This window comes from Haliotis cracherodii, unplaced genomic scaffold (genome assembly GCF_022045235.1).
Source record: "Haliotis cracherodii isolate W230 unplaced genomic scaffold, xgHalCrac1.p SCAF_6, whole genome shotgun sequence".
In the NCBI taxonomy this organism is placed as follows: domain Eukaryota; kingdom Metazoa; phylum Mollusca; class Gastropoda; order Lepetellida; family Haliotidae; genus Haliotis; species Haliotis cracherodii.
Genome location: NW_027266319.1, coordinates 64,746,272 through 64,759,446, shown reverse-complemented (window position 1 = coordinate 64,759,446; position 13,175 = coordinate 64,746,272). Strand labels below are relative to the sequence as shown.

The following is a 13,175-nucleotide window of genomic DNA, read 5'->3' as shown; positions in this document are numbered from 1 at the left end:
ATGCGGGATGACTAGCGTACAGTGCACATGAGTAGTTTGCTGTACAGTGAACGCGGGATGACTGGCGCACAGTACACGTGAGATTTGTTGTTGTACAGTGACCACGGGTTATTTTGTACAGTAAACAATAGCTGGTCCATGTTAGTTTACTAGACATTGGACAAATCTTTTCTTCTTGTGTATTAATTATTAAGCAAAAAAGAAAATGCAACACTTTCCATTGATTTTATTGATAAAAAAACGTTTTCACACACATACAAAACTTCCTTTCTACATAACCACATTAATATACATATCACAGATGTTCACATGGAAATTCTGGTACCGAAATTTGTTTTTTGACACTGTTTTGTGTTTAACTATCATTAATTTGATGTGCAAGGACATTAATCTGGTTTTTAGATCACGTTCGTGACTTATTGATAAAGATTATAGTTAAAATTTTCAACAAGGTTTGGCCTCTAAGGTTTGAAGAGTAGTCTCCCTTTGACCCTTCACGGTAACTCACGGTTATAAGTGTCAAGTTTTCATTTTGACATGAAACGTGCGATAAGAATACCAGAGAGTTGAAATTGTTTCCGCATAATAAATTCGTTATGGTCTCTTTTGTTGCCGTATCTGCTGTCATATTAGGTTAGCATAAAAATATTGGGCTCGGCTCAGATGTACCTTTGCAGACCTGACCTTTCTAAAAGGTCAGGACCAAAACAGACATTTCACATTATATAATTTACAAACTGGGCGAGTGGTCGATATCCTTTTTATAGTTTAGATATCATTTCGGGAGCAATGCAAGTTCTATCATGACACTCTCTAAATATAAAGGACCCATTAAAACAGTGAGTGAGTGTGGTTTTACGCCGCTTTTACTAATATTCCAGCAATATCAAGGCGGGGGACAAAGAAATGGGTTTCTAACATTGTACCCATGTCGGGAATCGAAACCGGGTCTTTGACGAGTGAACGCTTTAACCACTAGGCTACCCGACAGACCCCTATTAAAACAATGGACATGAATATACAATTAACAAACTTAAAAACAACTAATAAAAATACCAGTGTTGCCAAGAGTCGGTGATTAGAAACTACACACTCTTTGCACGTGGACAAACGTTGATTATTTATTTATTTGTATTATCTCTGCAGTGACCATTCTGGTATCATAGTAATAGTACCAAATACCAAAAACACCATTATACATTTGAAGGCACTAGTTAAAGTTAAAATATGATTATATGATACAAACGCGCGAAGCATGTCATGTGTAACATTTCGGAAATAACGTGTTTGTTTGTTATAGCAGTTATTATCTCCTTTTGGGATTTCGACTCTTTTGGACTCGGATACAATTTACAGAACTATTTCTTCCACATCGTGGTGATGTCTCGTCAAATTGTTTACGTATGCAATTAATAATCTCTAAACAACATACACGTGGAGTGTATTGCTGTGAAGACGGCGTCCGACATAATACTGCGTATAAAGTCAAATATGTTCATAAAGATATGAAAGACCATGGAGTACAAATATACATACATGTGCACATTTTGAAAACAATGTGTTGAATACCTCCATCTCTAAGTACACATCCGCTGATTGAATATATTCCGTGTTTTAAAGGTCCGTAAATAGTATTGTTATGCTAGAACTGTTTGACATATTTTCTTTTAAATATACCTTTGATGTATATTTGTGACATACTTGTAGATAATAAATAGAGAATCTCACTATATTTGATATCAAAAGACACGAGAGCGAGATTTTATTTATCATCAAACATCATTCTTCCAACTTTTTCAGTTTGTAGACAGTAATTAGCAGTGTCATAAGTGTAAAAAACACTGCTAATAGCTTCAGTTGCAGAGCCATTAGTGACGTCATTTGATTGTGACGTCATGGTAACAATGACGTCACAATGGTCTGCACAGCATAGTGATGCAATTTTATCTCATCCAAGTGTAATCTCCTGTGGGAGCCAGTTTTGGATGATAAAACTTGTTCTGGTTACATTTTCCCTCACTCATTCACATAAACCGCTCTCTCGCCTTTTTATCTCTAACGTATCACGTGACAGGTTAGACCAACACACCTCAACAATACTACACTATGATTGATTGAATTGAAAATAAGGGAGGGAGGTTTGTTTCTACTGTGGAATCAGCGACACTGCAGCTACATTTTTTAGGATATAGTCTGAACCAACCAAACAATTATAAAACCCGGCCCATTCGATATGAATAGAATGACAACAGTCAGACTTAGCTGACCGCTCTTTGTAATGTCACCAAATCAAGAATATGTACATCTACTATTTCTACAAAGCAGTCATTGTGACCAACTGATCCTCAATTTAATCATGTATTATGAAGGTAACAGGGCACGTGTTATTCCCACAAGAACACTGGGAAAACATCATGTAAGTATGCAATTATTTATATTATAATATCGTATCTACAAAAAATATACTGCACATCTTTTTATGTAAATATAAATACTATACGTGGGCGGTCTGTAAAAAGTGTTGAGTACGGAGAGAATAGACTCATTTGATATTCTGGAGGGTTTGGATTTTTTAAAGATATTTTTTTCAGCTAAAACTGCAAACCCAAATTGTTTTCATTAAAACTATGAGTCAAAATATTTTTATACAAACACATTGCAACGATGTAAGAAATGTGGAAGACAATTGGGATTTTTTTCCAACATCGGTGAAGCATAATTATTATTTTTTCAAGAATTGTCGGGGACATTTGATTTTTTGGATAAAATCCCAGAATGTGAAATAATTCGCCCCTTATGTCATAAGGACACAGTCGGTGAAATGTATTTCATTGAAATAAATACATTGTTGTCTTCCAGAAGGCTGATTGTAACGATATTATGTGTGTCAAAGTTATATTAAGTACATCTTTTACATTTGACCCCTGACAAATGACAGGTCTCAATTCTCACCCTTGTTATAAATCACTCTGGTGTTACCAATTTACAAAAAAAAAACATTGTAATAATGTGACAGGGCGGATTATTAGAGCATGGAAATAATCTTTCCCCAATATATGGATTAGTATACAAAACATGATGTTTCGAAAATTCAAACGTTCATAAAATCCAGTCACCGTCCGTATGTAGGGAAGCACTTGATAAGGCACACAGGAGCCTGATAAAATATGCTCCTCTTTTCCTTGCGGTACTCTGTGGAAGATAGCCTCCAGACTGTGGGTCTTTTGTAAATCCTTGAATAAACGTCTATCCCGAATCAATGACGTACCGACGCACAGACGCACAACGTACCGCACAGAAACAATATACAGTAAACTACGGATATAACGAACTCAAAGGGACCACTAAATGTAGTTCGTTATAACCGTAGTTCGTTATAAGCATATTTACAACATGTATACAGCAAATGGACGGGACCAAAAAACAGTTCGTTATATCCGTCAGTTCGTTATAAGCGTGTTCGTTATAAACGTAGTTTACTGTACGCCTGTATTGAATACACACATTGTCAAGAGATTTCCCTTAAAAGTTGTAAAACATGGTAACTTTTTAAACGAAAGTGAACGAATTCAATGTAGACATCTTCTGAAAAAGAAACTGCTGTCTGAAGACCGTACGAAAACCAGCGCTTATTCAAGCATTTACGGCATTTCCATCACAGCTCTCAAAGTCCTTCCTTGTTGGGTGGCGCCGTCCCCGGTAGATTGTTTATGGGTGGGAGGTGCGCTGGGGGTGGGTGACTACCTGTAGCCCCTGGTGCTGTGGCGAGGGGAGGCCGGTGGGGGGTCAGAGCTTCATATGACGGTGCCGTTGGAGGGGGGTTGGGTTGAAACATTTGAGGGGGGTCGGGCTGTGGCATCGATGGATTGTTATTCGGCGGAGGGGACCCGGGGGGTGGGGCCTGCCATGCGGGTGGCATGGACGGCGGTGGGTGGATAGTTCCTGGGGGTAGCGTCCGAGTATTTATCTGACCGCTGTTATTGTTATATCCAGGAGGGTACGCAGGGTCTGTATAACCGTACGGGGGTGGGGGGTCGTGGGATTTGTAGGGAGGGGGCACCGGGAAGTAGCTGGTGGGTGGGGCATAGGAGCCAGGTCCTGGGCCTCCTGAAATAGTGAGTGAGTGAGTAAATTATTTCATACTATCTAATATATATTATAATACGTGCGTTTGATTATTGAAATTTGAGTGACCTGAGTCAACCGAAGTTACGACGTTTCTGGCAACCAGGGATGACTAGATTCAACCAGTGTCAACCAGTGTTAATCAAGGCAGTACGCGAAATGAAACGCAAACAATTCAACCATAGATGTGATGATGTATGTCAGGAGAGAGAGAGAGAGAGAGAGAGAGAGAGTGAGAGAAAGAAAGAGAGAGAGAGTGAGAGAGGTGAGGAGAGGATAGAGTGAGAGGGGGACAGGATAGAGTGAGAGAAAGAAGAAGAGAGAGAGTGAGAGAAAGAGCGAGAGAGAGAGGATAGAGTGAGAGAGAGAAGAGAGAGAGGGGAGGATAGAGTGAGAGAAAGAAGGAGAGAGAGAGTGAGAGAAAGAGAGAGAGAGTGAGGAGAGGATAGAGTGAGAGAGGGGGGAGAGGATAGAGTGAAAGAAAGAAGGAAAGAGAGTGAGAGAGAGAGTGAGAGAGAGAGAGGAGAGAGAGAGAGAGAGAGAGTCATGGTCTATAAGACAAAACTGAGAGGTTATCAGGCGTTTCATTGTTTGCAAAACTGCCATTGTTGCTTTTCTATTTAATGAACCTTAAATGATAAGAAATTTCAGAATCTAAAATCAAACGAGATGTAAAAATCATCATCAAAGTTGCAAGGGAGGTAACTCTATACAGCATCGTGTCTCGGTGACATTCGTTCCTTGCAACATGAATAATGTTAATCGCCTCCAGTTTCCATATTTACATTCCCTGATCAGGCTGTGAGTAGCGCAACCTGATATGCTTCACTAACTATTCAACAACCTGGTTCGTAGTTCGTGTTCTTTACGAAGCCAAAGATTCTATATAAGATAGGTAATATTAAATGCAGGGCAATTTGTCATTAATACGACAAGGTATATCACGATACACTATTTACATGATTGTCATGGTAACCGTGAAAAAAAAACAAATTCACTGTGGTTAATATTAGAACACGGAAGGGTGCATTATAAATTTATAAAGGAGATACTATATGGCCACATTTTCACTTTGAAATTGTCCGTCAAACTAAAGTTTACTATCAAGTTGTGAAGCATTTTAGTGATTATATTACATTTTCTGTTTTACAAAATAATACGAGAGCTACACATCTTTTAACATACAAGATGTATTGAAATATAAATATACTGAATTTGGAGAGAGGCAATTTATTTATGATATTTTGGTTTTTCAAAACACACATGGATCCGGAGTCCTTGGTCAACAGTGCACGCGTTCTTCCCAACCCATTCGTCACCACTCGCCCCTTTCCGTAACCTGCAAGAGGATTCGGCTTGTCCCGGAATAACACGAGTTGCACACGAATGTTCCCACCCTACACTGGCGACATTTGGATGTCGTCAGCCCTAAATATAGAATACTAAACGATCCCCCGCTTTCGCTCGTCAGATACCACAACTATTCACTCGTTTCATAAAATTGGTATATATTACACGGGAGCAAGTTTAGTATTTTATTTATTACTTGCCATTTATAACGTTTTTTTAATTATAGGCTGACACCTGCACGATCCACGGCATAGTCCAATTGAGTTTAACAGAATAATACCCCAAACACGTCAAAAGTTGAAACGTATGAATTTAATACAATACAACGGTCCACCTTTAGAACTCACAAAATTATCGTAGGGCTAAGACTATCGCAACTCACGTACTTTAACTTAGACTAACGACTGTCGTTGCGCTACAATACGATCACCTTGTGGAACGGCCCTTGCATCTCCAAGTTTACAATAACGTCACAATACCCGATGACGTAATTTGTGAAATTTTGCTGCAAGATCCATCGGCGAAACCATGGACCCTAAATATAGTATTAAGTGTCCATGGCGAAACTATGCCATGTGACGTCAGCCTAGCAACAAGGTTGCTGGGGTCATCGAGTGTGCATAAGCTCCTCTCAGTGATCTATCAACTCCACATGCAGTGTCTTTGAATAAGCCAAGGGATGTTCAGAGCTTTCAATATTTGTGCGTGAAACGTGTTCCGAGAGTACATAAGCACGCATTTTGGTATTACACAATGTGTAATACAGCTGTATGTTTATTAAACGGGTGATCTCTTCACGGGCAAGTAATAAATTATATCACACTCAACACAACTCGGTCCCGTGTAAAACCGATTTTATGAAACTCGTGAATAGTTGTGGTATCTGACTCGCTTTCGCTCGTCAGATACCACAACTATTCACGAGTTTCATAAAATTGGTATTACACGGAAACTCGTTTAGTATTCTATATATCCCTAATCAACTGCATTCTTGTGCATAATAATGAAAATTGGAAACCTTTAGAAAGTGTGTTCTGTGTTGTGATTGGCTAATTTGGGTCACATGACCAAATGTCTAAGGGTGAAAATATAATTTAAATTCCCTGAAGCAAGCGACCGAATGAATCACTGTGTAGGAAATAGAGATTACCCCACGAGTGTCTGTCAGATACCATTGATATTACGAGTTGTTTCAAAACGTATCTAACGAGCTGTTGTAAGATAAATGGTATCTGACAGGCACGAGTGCAGTAAATCTGTTTCTTTCACACCCCAAAATAGCTAACGCTTTCGGGTCTCGAGATGAATTTCCAAGATGCAAATACTCGATAAAATCCCGGAAATAGACACACACATAGTATTTATCTTCTAATTAATGAACCGAAAAAATAATATATGTATAATATTAGTTCCCATGTATAACCACTTTAGCCGTTTGAATTTCGAGAAAAACGAAATAAAAAATATATGATAAATAAAAGTGCTTTCGTAAACTAGCGATTGCTATAAAATGCGCCGCCGCAGGCTATATTTATAAGCTGGGCCCCGTCTCTAATATCACACGTTGACGACGCGCCGGAGCCGGGAACCAGCTTAGCTTTATTTAGTAAACAAATGATAGATCACTGGGAGGAGCTTATGCACACTCGATAACACCTGACGTCACAGGGAATTGTTTCGACGGTGTGACTGGCAACAAAATACTACAAATAACGTCATAGGGTATTGTCACGTGTTTGAAAAGTTCGTGGTACTGTATTCTAAAGGTAGTCTTCGAACCAGATGCCCCGTTACATTTATACCAATATGGGTACGTTGCGTCATGATGACTCACGTGATGTCCCTGTGTACGTCATGACAGGCTGACGCGGCATCGGCATGATGATTCGTCCTGGCCTCTTCTTCTTTTTGATGCAGAAGGCGACGAGGAACCCGATAACCATGGCGGTCAGGATCACCCCTATCACGATACCAACGATGTAGCCACTCCTGGACAAAAAAACAATTGCGCCCTTTTCAATAGTGAGACCCCTTTAATCCGGACGACAGCGTTCCTGGTGAAATTCTCTGGATTAACAACTTACACTGAATATTGAGTGATCTCCCTTTGAACATGTTTACTGTTCCTGGCAGTACTCGTCCGGAAAGAGAGGTTTCCGGATTAATTTAGTTCGGATTCACGGGGTCAAGATACACTGGACACGAAACCTTGAAATAGGTTCAAGTGTGTGTCCGTGTAAAGTATCTGAACTGTATTTTTTCTAACCAATATCTCGCTAATCTCATGCAGGTCGTCTTCCTTTTTGACGGGGCGATGGGGAAGCATAGTGGTCAAGCTTCGCTCGTGACGCCGAAGACCCGGGTTCGATTCCCCTAATGGGTACAATGTGTGAAGTAAAATTTGTCTGCTCGATATTGCTTAAATATTGCTAAAAGCGGCGTAAGAACATACTCTCTCACTCACTCCTTTTTTTACGTTTAGCTGATGTAAAATGGGCTTAACGTCATATGTTTAGTGACGTGCATACTCATGTTTGCATTCGCATGTGCGTGCGTGCGTGCGTGCGTGCGACCGGACTTATGCCGGTTAAGTAGTGCTTGCCCACCATACAGTTTTTTTACTATGACACGGGGCTGCCGGGTAGCCTGTAGTTAAAGTGTTCTCTCGTCACACCGAAGACCCGGGTTCGATTCCCGACATGGGTACATTGTTTTAAGCCCTTGTCTATAGTCCCCCGCCGTGATATCGCTGGAATATTTCGGCGTAAAACAATACTCATTCAGACACAGTACACTCCGACCCGACCAGTCTTTACTTCATAACCTGAATGCCGAGCGCCAGGCAGGGTAACAACATGGGACGTGGTTTAGGGAAGGAATAAAGGATTAAAGTTTGCCGCGGACGGGATTCGAACCACCGACCTTCCGCTCTCCGGACAGACTCTCTTGACCACGGAGATAGTTCAACCAATTTTGAAAATTTAAATACTAATTTAAAAAAACAACATATTTAAAAACACTTCAGAAAGTCTTTGGAATCTACCATTACTTCAGTGATGGAAGTGTTTAAGGAATGCACCCACAAACTATCTGTATGATAAACAGAAATACTACACAGTTACGTTTGGTTTACTGACAGAAGTTAAGATCGGTCATGCACTCACGACGAGCTGCAGCAGTAACGTCTTGTGGTTGACCCGCAGCATCCATTGGAACAGTACATGTACGACGTGTAGTAGTAGCTGCTGTAGCTGCTGTAGCGACGTCGTGTCTTACAAACGGCGCCATCACACACTGCAACAATATACGACATCATCAGTGCACAGACGAGAATAGAAGAGAAGCAACGGGAAGACAGGAGGCGTGCTAGCTGACAAACTTGGCCATGTTGGTTGTGTGTTTGTTTGTTTGTTTGTTTGTTGTTTAACGCCGCACTCTGCAATATTCCAGCTACATGACGCGGTCTTTCATTGGAGTATGAACCGTCCTAGAGTGAGGGCCAAACTTTGTGAAAGTCGGAGCTTGCGACGTTCATACAATGTTTGGTCCTCACTCTATGAAGAGTGTTTGGTCCTCACTCCTCACTGCTAACTCCATCAAATATATAGCTGGGAGTGCGTTTGTAGCTCAAGACTTGAAGTGTCGTCAGCGGTAATGATGACGTCATTCTTTTCTTAACTGTCTCAATGCAGTTAATAAAAGTGACAAAACCCTTTCCATATTCATAAGACAGCTCTACCAAAAGCAGAGTCTTTTGTACGATTCCGACTATATCATGAGCATGTGTTTATGTATCACTATCAAATAGTGTGAGTGGGTGAGTTGGGTTTAACGCCGCTTTTAACAGTATTCCAGTTATATCACGGCGTGTCAGCTTGATGTTGGAGGAAAGTCTGAAGTGATGCAGGTCGCAAACGTTTACTACTTCGGTGAAACCCACGAGCACGGGTATGGCGCTGACAAACCAAGAAACATAATCGGGGCGAACCGGGATTTGAACTCAAAATCAAAAGGCCACTCCTGCCCCCAGCTTCATTTGAATATAACATATACATTAAACTACGTTTATTACGAACACGCTTATACCGAACTGACGGATATTACGAACTGATTTTGGGTCCCGTACATGTGCTGTATGTAGGCTGTATATGTGCTTATAACAAACTACGGTTATAACAAGCTAAAATAAGTGCTCCATTTTAGTTCGTTATAACCGTAGTTTACTGCAATTGGCCTTTACCTTGAGTAAGGAAACTCACGTGAATTCGTTAAAATCAGGCATCGTACCACGGACAATTGAAGAAATTGGAAGATACGACTGCCATGATCTAGAAATAGGCCTGTGTACATTGGCAAGATCAACTGTACCTTTTGAAATGCTGTATAACAAACTCTATGGTCCCCGACCATAGCCGCGCTGTCGTCCAAATCTTGGCGTGAAGCCATTATTGACACGCCAGGACAAAAGATTTAACATGACTGTGCAATATCGCAATAAAGTATTGATGGGATCGTTTGGAAAGACATGGACTCAATTTGATCTTGTCAACAGTAATGTTACAGGAGAAAGCAGGACGTGTAGGAACGGGGTGGGGTTCTCGAATTAATCGATATTATGGACAAGTAATGAATATGCTTTACACTGTAGACAATGCGTTCAGATCCTAAACACAAATCTCAACACCTTCCTTGTCTCATATTTTTGACCCCCTTGAAATTGATTATAGGTATTTTTTAAAAGGGGTGCTTTCTATGGGTTTCTATTTTAGCTTATGGGCATTCAGAACTAGGGCTGGGTGGGTTGGGGAGGGTTATAACTAAAACTTAACTTAGCTTCATATTTGTACATTTTTATGTTTAGTAACAGTATAAGACTTAATCACCGACGATATGCACTTTATTTAAATATGTTTAAATTCTAAACATGTTTAGATTATTAGACAATACATAATGGTATGTATTTTATCGTGTTTCAAGTTTAGTTATGTTTAAACTCAAAACATGTTTAAAGTCTAAACATATTTTAATTCTCGAACATATTTAATATTTAAACATGTTTAAATTCTAAAGATGTCTACATTATGGGGATGTTGTGTTTAGGCTCATTACGTGTGTTTAGACCCTAAATGAGTTTAGATACAACACACCAAATATGTGACTGATCCACATGATTGACGTATGTGGATTACCGTATTTGACTTAATACGCGTCCAGAACGGTCTCAAACTTAGAATTAGGGGGCTCTTATTAGAATATCATTTGGGTGAAAAACAACAAAGATGAAAGATCGTATATTTCGTGGTTTATGCTGACAGCCTGAAATGTTTACATACGACAGATATATTTTTCCAGAATTTAATTTCCATATTTAAGGTTGTATATAACACACGTATTATACAGGAATAAATAAGTCTTCTGTACATTGATCAATCGGAAGGGGTGCTAATTGGGATTGTTCACAAGCCAATATATTAGCAAATATCGCCGTGGGCGCTTCTTAGAGCGGGGCGCTTATGACACTAGCAAATACAAAGCTAGTGTCTAGTAAACATATCCGACTCGTCACCATGTTACTTCGAGAGACGTACGACTTCTATATTATTCAAGGCACGTACACGGGTTAAGTGCAGTATTACGTAAGTATGTTATTAGGCTATGGTGATATTTATAACAGATAAATAGCAATAACATTCTCATGATTTAAAAATAAGAAGTCAAAGAAGCAGATTCATATAAAAAAAGCACCCGACATCCAATCGCCAAGTGATTCCTCATGACGCCACACACATTTAAAAAACTGCGCAGTGGTATTCTAAAACTTGGTTATTTTTAATCTTCACTGGAAGCTGCTTTGTAACGAAATTTCCTCGGTGGACTATTTCAAAGAAAACTTGATAGGGGGAGGTACGATTTAGACCGACAGTTTTCAAATACATAGAAGAGTTAACACACAGTTGACAACACCACTGCTAAAATCTACAGACAGCACATTTTCAATCACATTTTTCATTAAAGTGAATTTCTAGATAGAAAAGTATGTATATTTGTCTTCCATATATTACATATAAATTGTATTGCATACTTATATCATTGTATACTTTTGACAGGTGGAGTTTTTAATTAATTTGCATAATATAATTTGCATATTTTTTTTCCATTATTGTATAAAATTACTTAATGATTTAAACATATCACCAATTTCGTATTCTTAAACATAAGTCGGTCGAATGAATGGGTGCGCCCATGATATATAACCGTTCTCGTTAACAAACCGATCCGCTGGCTGCGAGCCAATATCAAGTGTACATTAAACAGCATCATTTCTTAATAAATGAACACAAATTTGCATATGTTTACACAAATAGAGTTAACTTTAAAGAGACAAATTAAAAAGTACTGTAAATAAAGTGACAATTTACCCGCAAAGTATCCAACAAGTAGTAAAGTGACAGCCCATATGGCCGCCATCTTGAAAGTCAAACGTGTTCAGAGCGGTTGTTTACTATCGCCTAGCACCCTGAAAACAGTGATCGCTCGTCATACCTCGTGAGCCCCTGTGATTATGAGACGCGAATACATATAACCCTAGTGTATGTCTGGCGGGTATTGGTTTGGATAGCCGCTTATAAATTTGAACATATGATTTAACCCACCGTTCAGGCATGACGGTATTGTTTTATGTGTGTCCTTTCTGTGCAGGAGATTGACAGAATTCCCACTTACAATTGGTTAATCCGTGCAAGGAAGTATCGCTTGTCAGCTTGTTGAATACTTTTTGGCGTCTGTTGTTATTGTGTCGTGTCAAATGGAATACGTTGTGTTTGTTAAAGGGACTGGTCGTCATACTTTGCCGACATTTCATACTATTACTGACCCGTGAAGTTCCGGGGTAGGGTAGGTCTTCAGAACCCCTGCTTGCCCTGAAAGGCGACATATGCTTGTTGTAAGAGGCAACTAACTGGATCAGGTGGTCAGACTCACTGACTTGGTTGATGCATGTCATCTCATCCAAATTTCGTGGATCGATGCTTTTGATGTGATTCACTGGATTGTGTGGTCAAGACTCGATTATTTACAGACCGAAGTCATATAGCTGGAATATTGCTGAGTGTTAAACAACAAACAAGCAAACAAACAGCTGAATTAAGAAATAATAACAAAACATATCCCTATCAAACGACCAGTAGTATAGTAAAAAACATGGAAACCTGATGAAATAAAAACCTGTTAAGTTATCAGTGAGTCATTCTTAAAGGGGCACTAATCTCTGGCTTCTCCACGGCTGTCTGACACAGGCCGCCGTGGTTCTCTAAATACTTTTTTCTTTTTTTTAGCTGCTATGAGTTAATTTGCTCGCTAACGCAACTGAGCGTGACAACAGACTTGGCTACCGTCTGCAAGGACAGCTAAATAAACTTTGAGGCAATATTTCTTTTACGCATTTTTGAACACAGGTTGTGGTTACCCGTAATCTATGAAGATTTCGGCAAAGGGCGCATGTTAATTAATTTCTTCAGCCTAAACAAACAGACAAAAAGAACGGAGGAAGCTCATCGGATGTCGTCATTTGGAAATACCCCAGATGGTTATAGTTAAATAATGAAAAAAGTATCCCTGCAGTGAAAGCTTTTTCGGATTTCAGATTGCGGGGATAATGCGATTACTACTCCCTTGTTGTCATCCATGTTTTCTGGTATAAC

General features: G+C 39.6%; 1 protein-coding gene across 1 annotated transcript; it reads right to left on the bottom strand.

The window, feature by feature from the left end:
• Positions 1–220: 220 nt before the first annotated feature.
• On the bottom strand, positions 221–11,970 carry LOC139445917 (uncharacterized). The gene is made up of 4 exons (XM_071227173.1): positions 11,895–11,970; positions 8,640–8,769; positions 7,310–7,464; positions 221–4,107 (listed from the first exon to the last, which is right to left on the bottom strand). The coding sequence occupies exons 1-4, from the start codon at positions 11,941–11,943 to the stop codon at positions 3,665–3,667; spliced, it is 777 nt and encodes a 258-aa protein (XP_071083274.1). The 5' UTR covers positions 11,944–11,970; the 3' UTR covers positions 221–3,664.
• Positions 11,971–13,175: the final 1,205 nt, after the last annotated feature.

What these genes read in the sequence shown, in the direction of transcription:
- LOC139445917 (XM_071227173.1), bottom strand. Translation starts at nt 11,943, where the DNA reads ATGGCGGCCATATGGGCTGTCACTTTACTACTTGTTGGATACTTTGCG. An exon ending in ACTTGTTGGATACTTTGCGG is followed by an intron (nt 8,770 to 11,894) that starts GTAAATTGTCAC and finishes ATATTGTTGCAG; the next exon opens with TGTGTGATGGCGCCGTTTGT. An exon ending in GACGTACACAGGGACATCAC is followed by an intron (nt 4,108 to 7,309) that starts GTGAGTCATCAT and finishes TCACTATTTCAG; the next exon opens with GAGGCCCAGGACCTGGCTCC.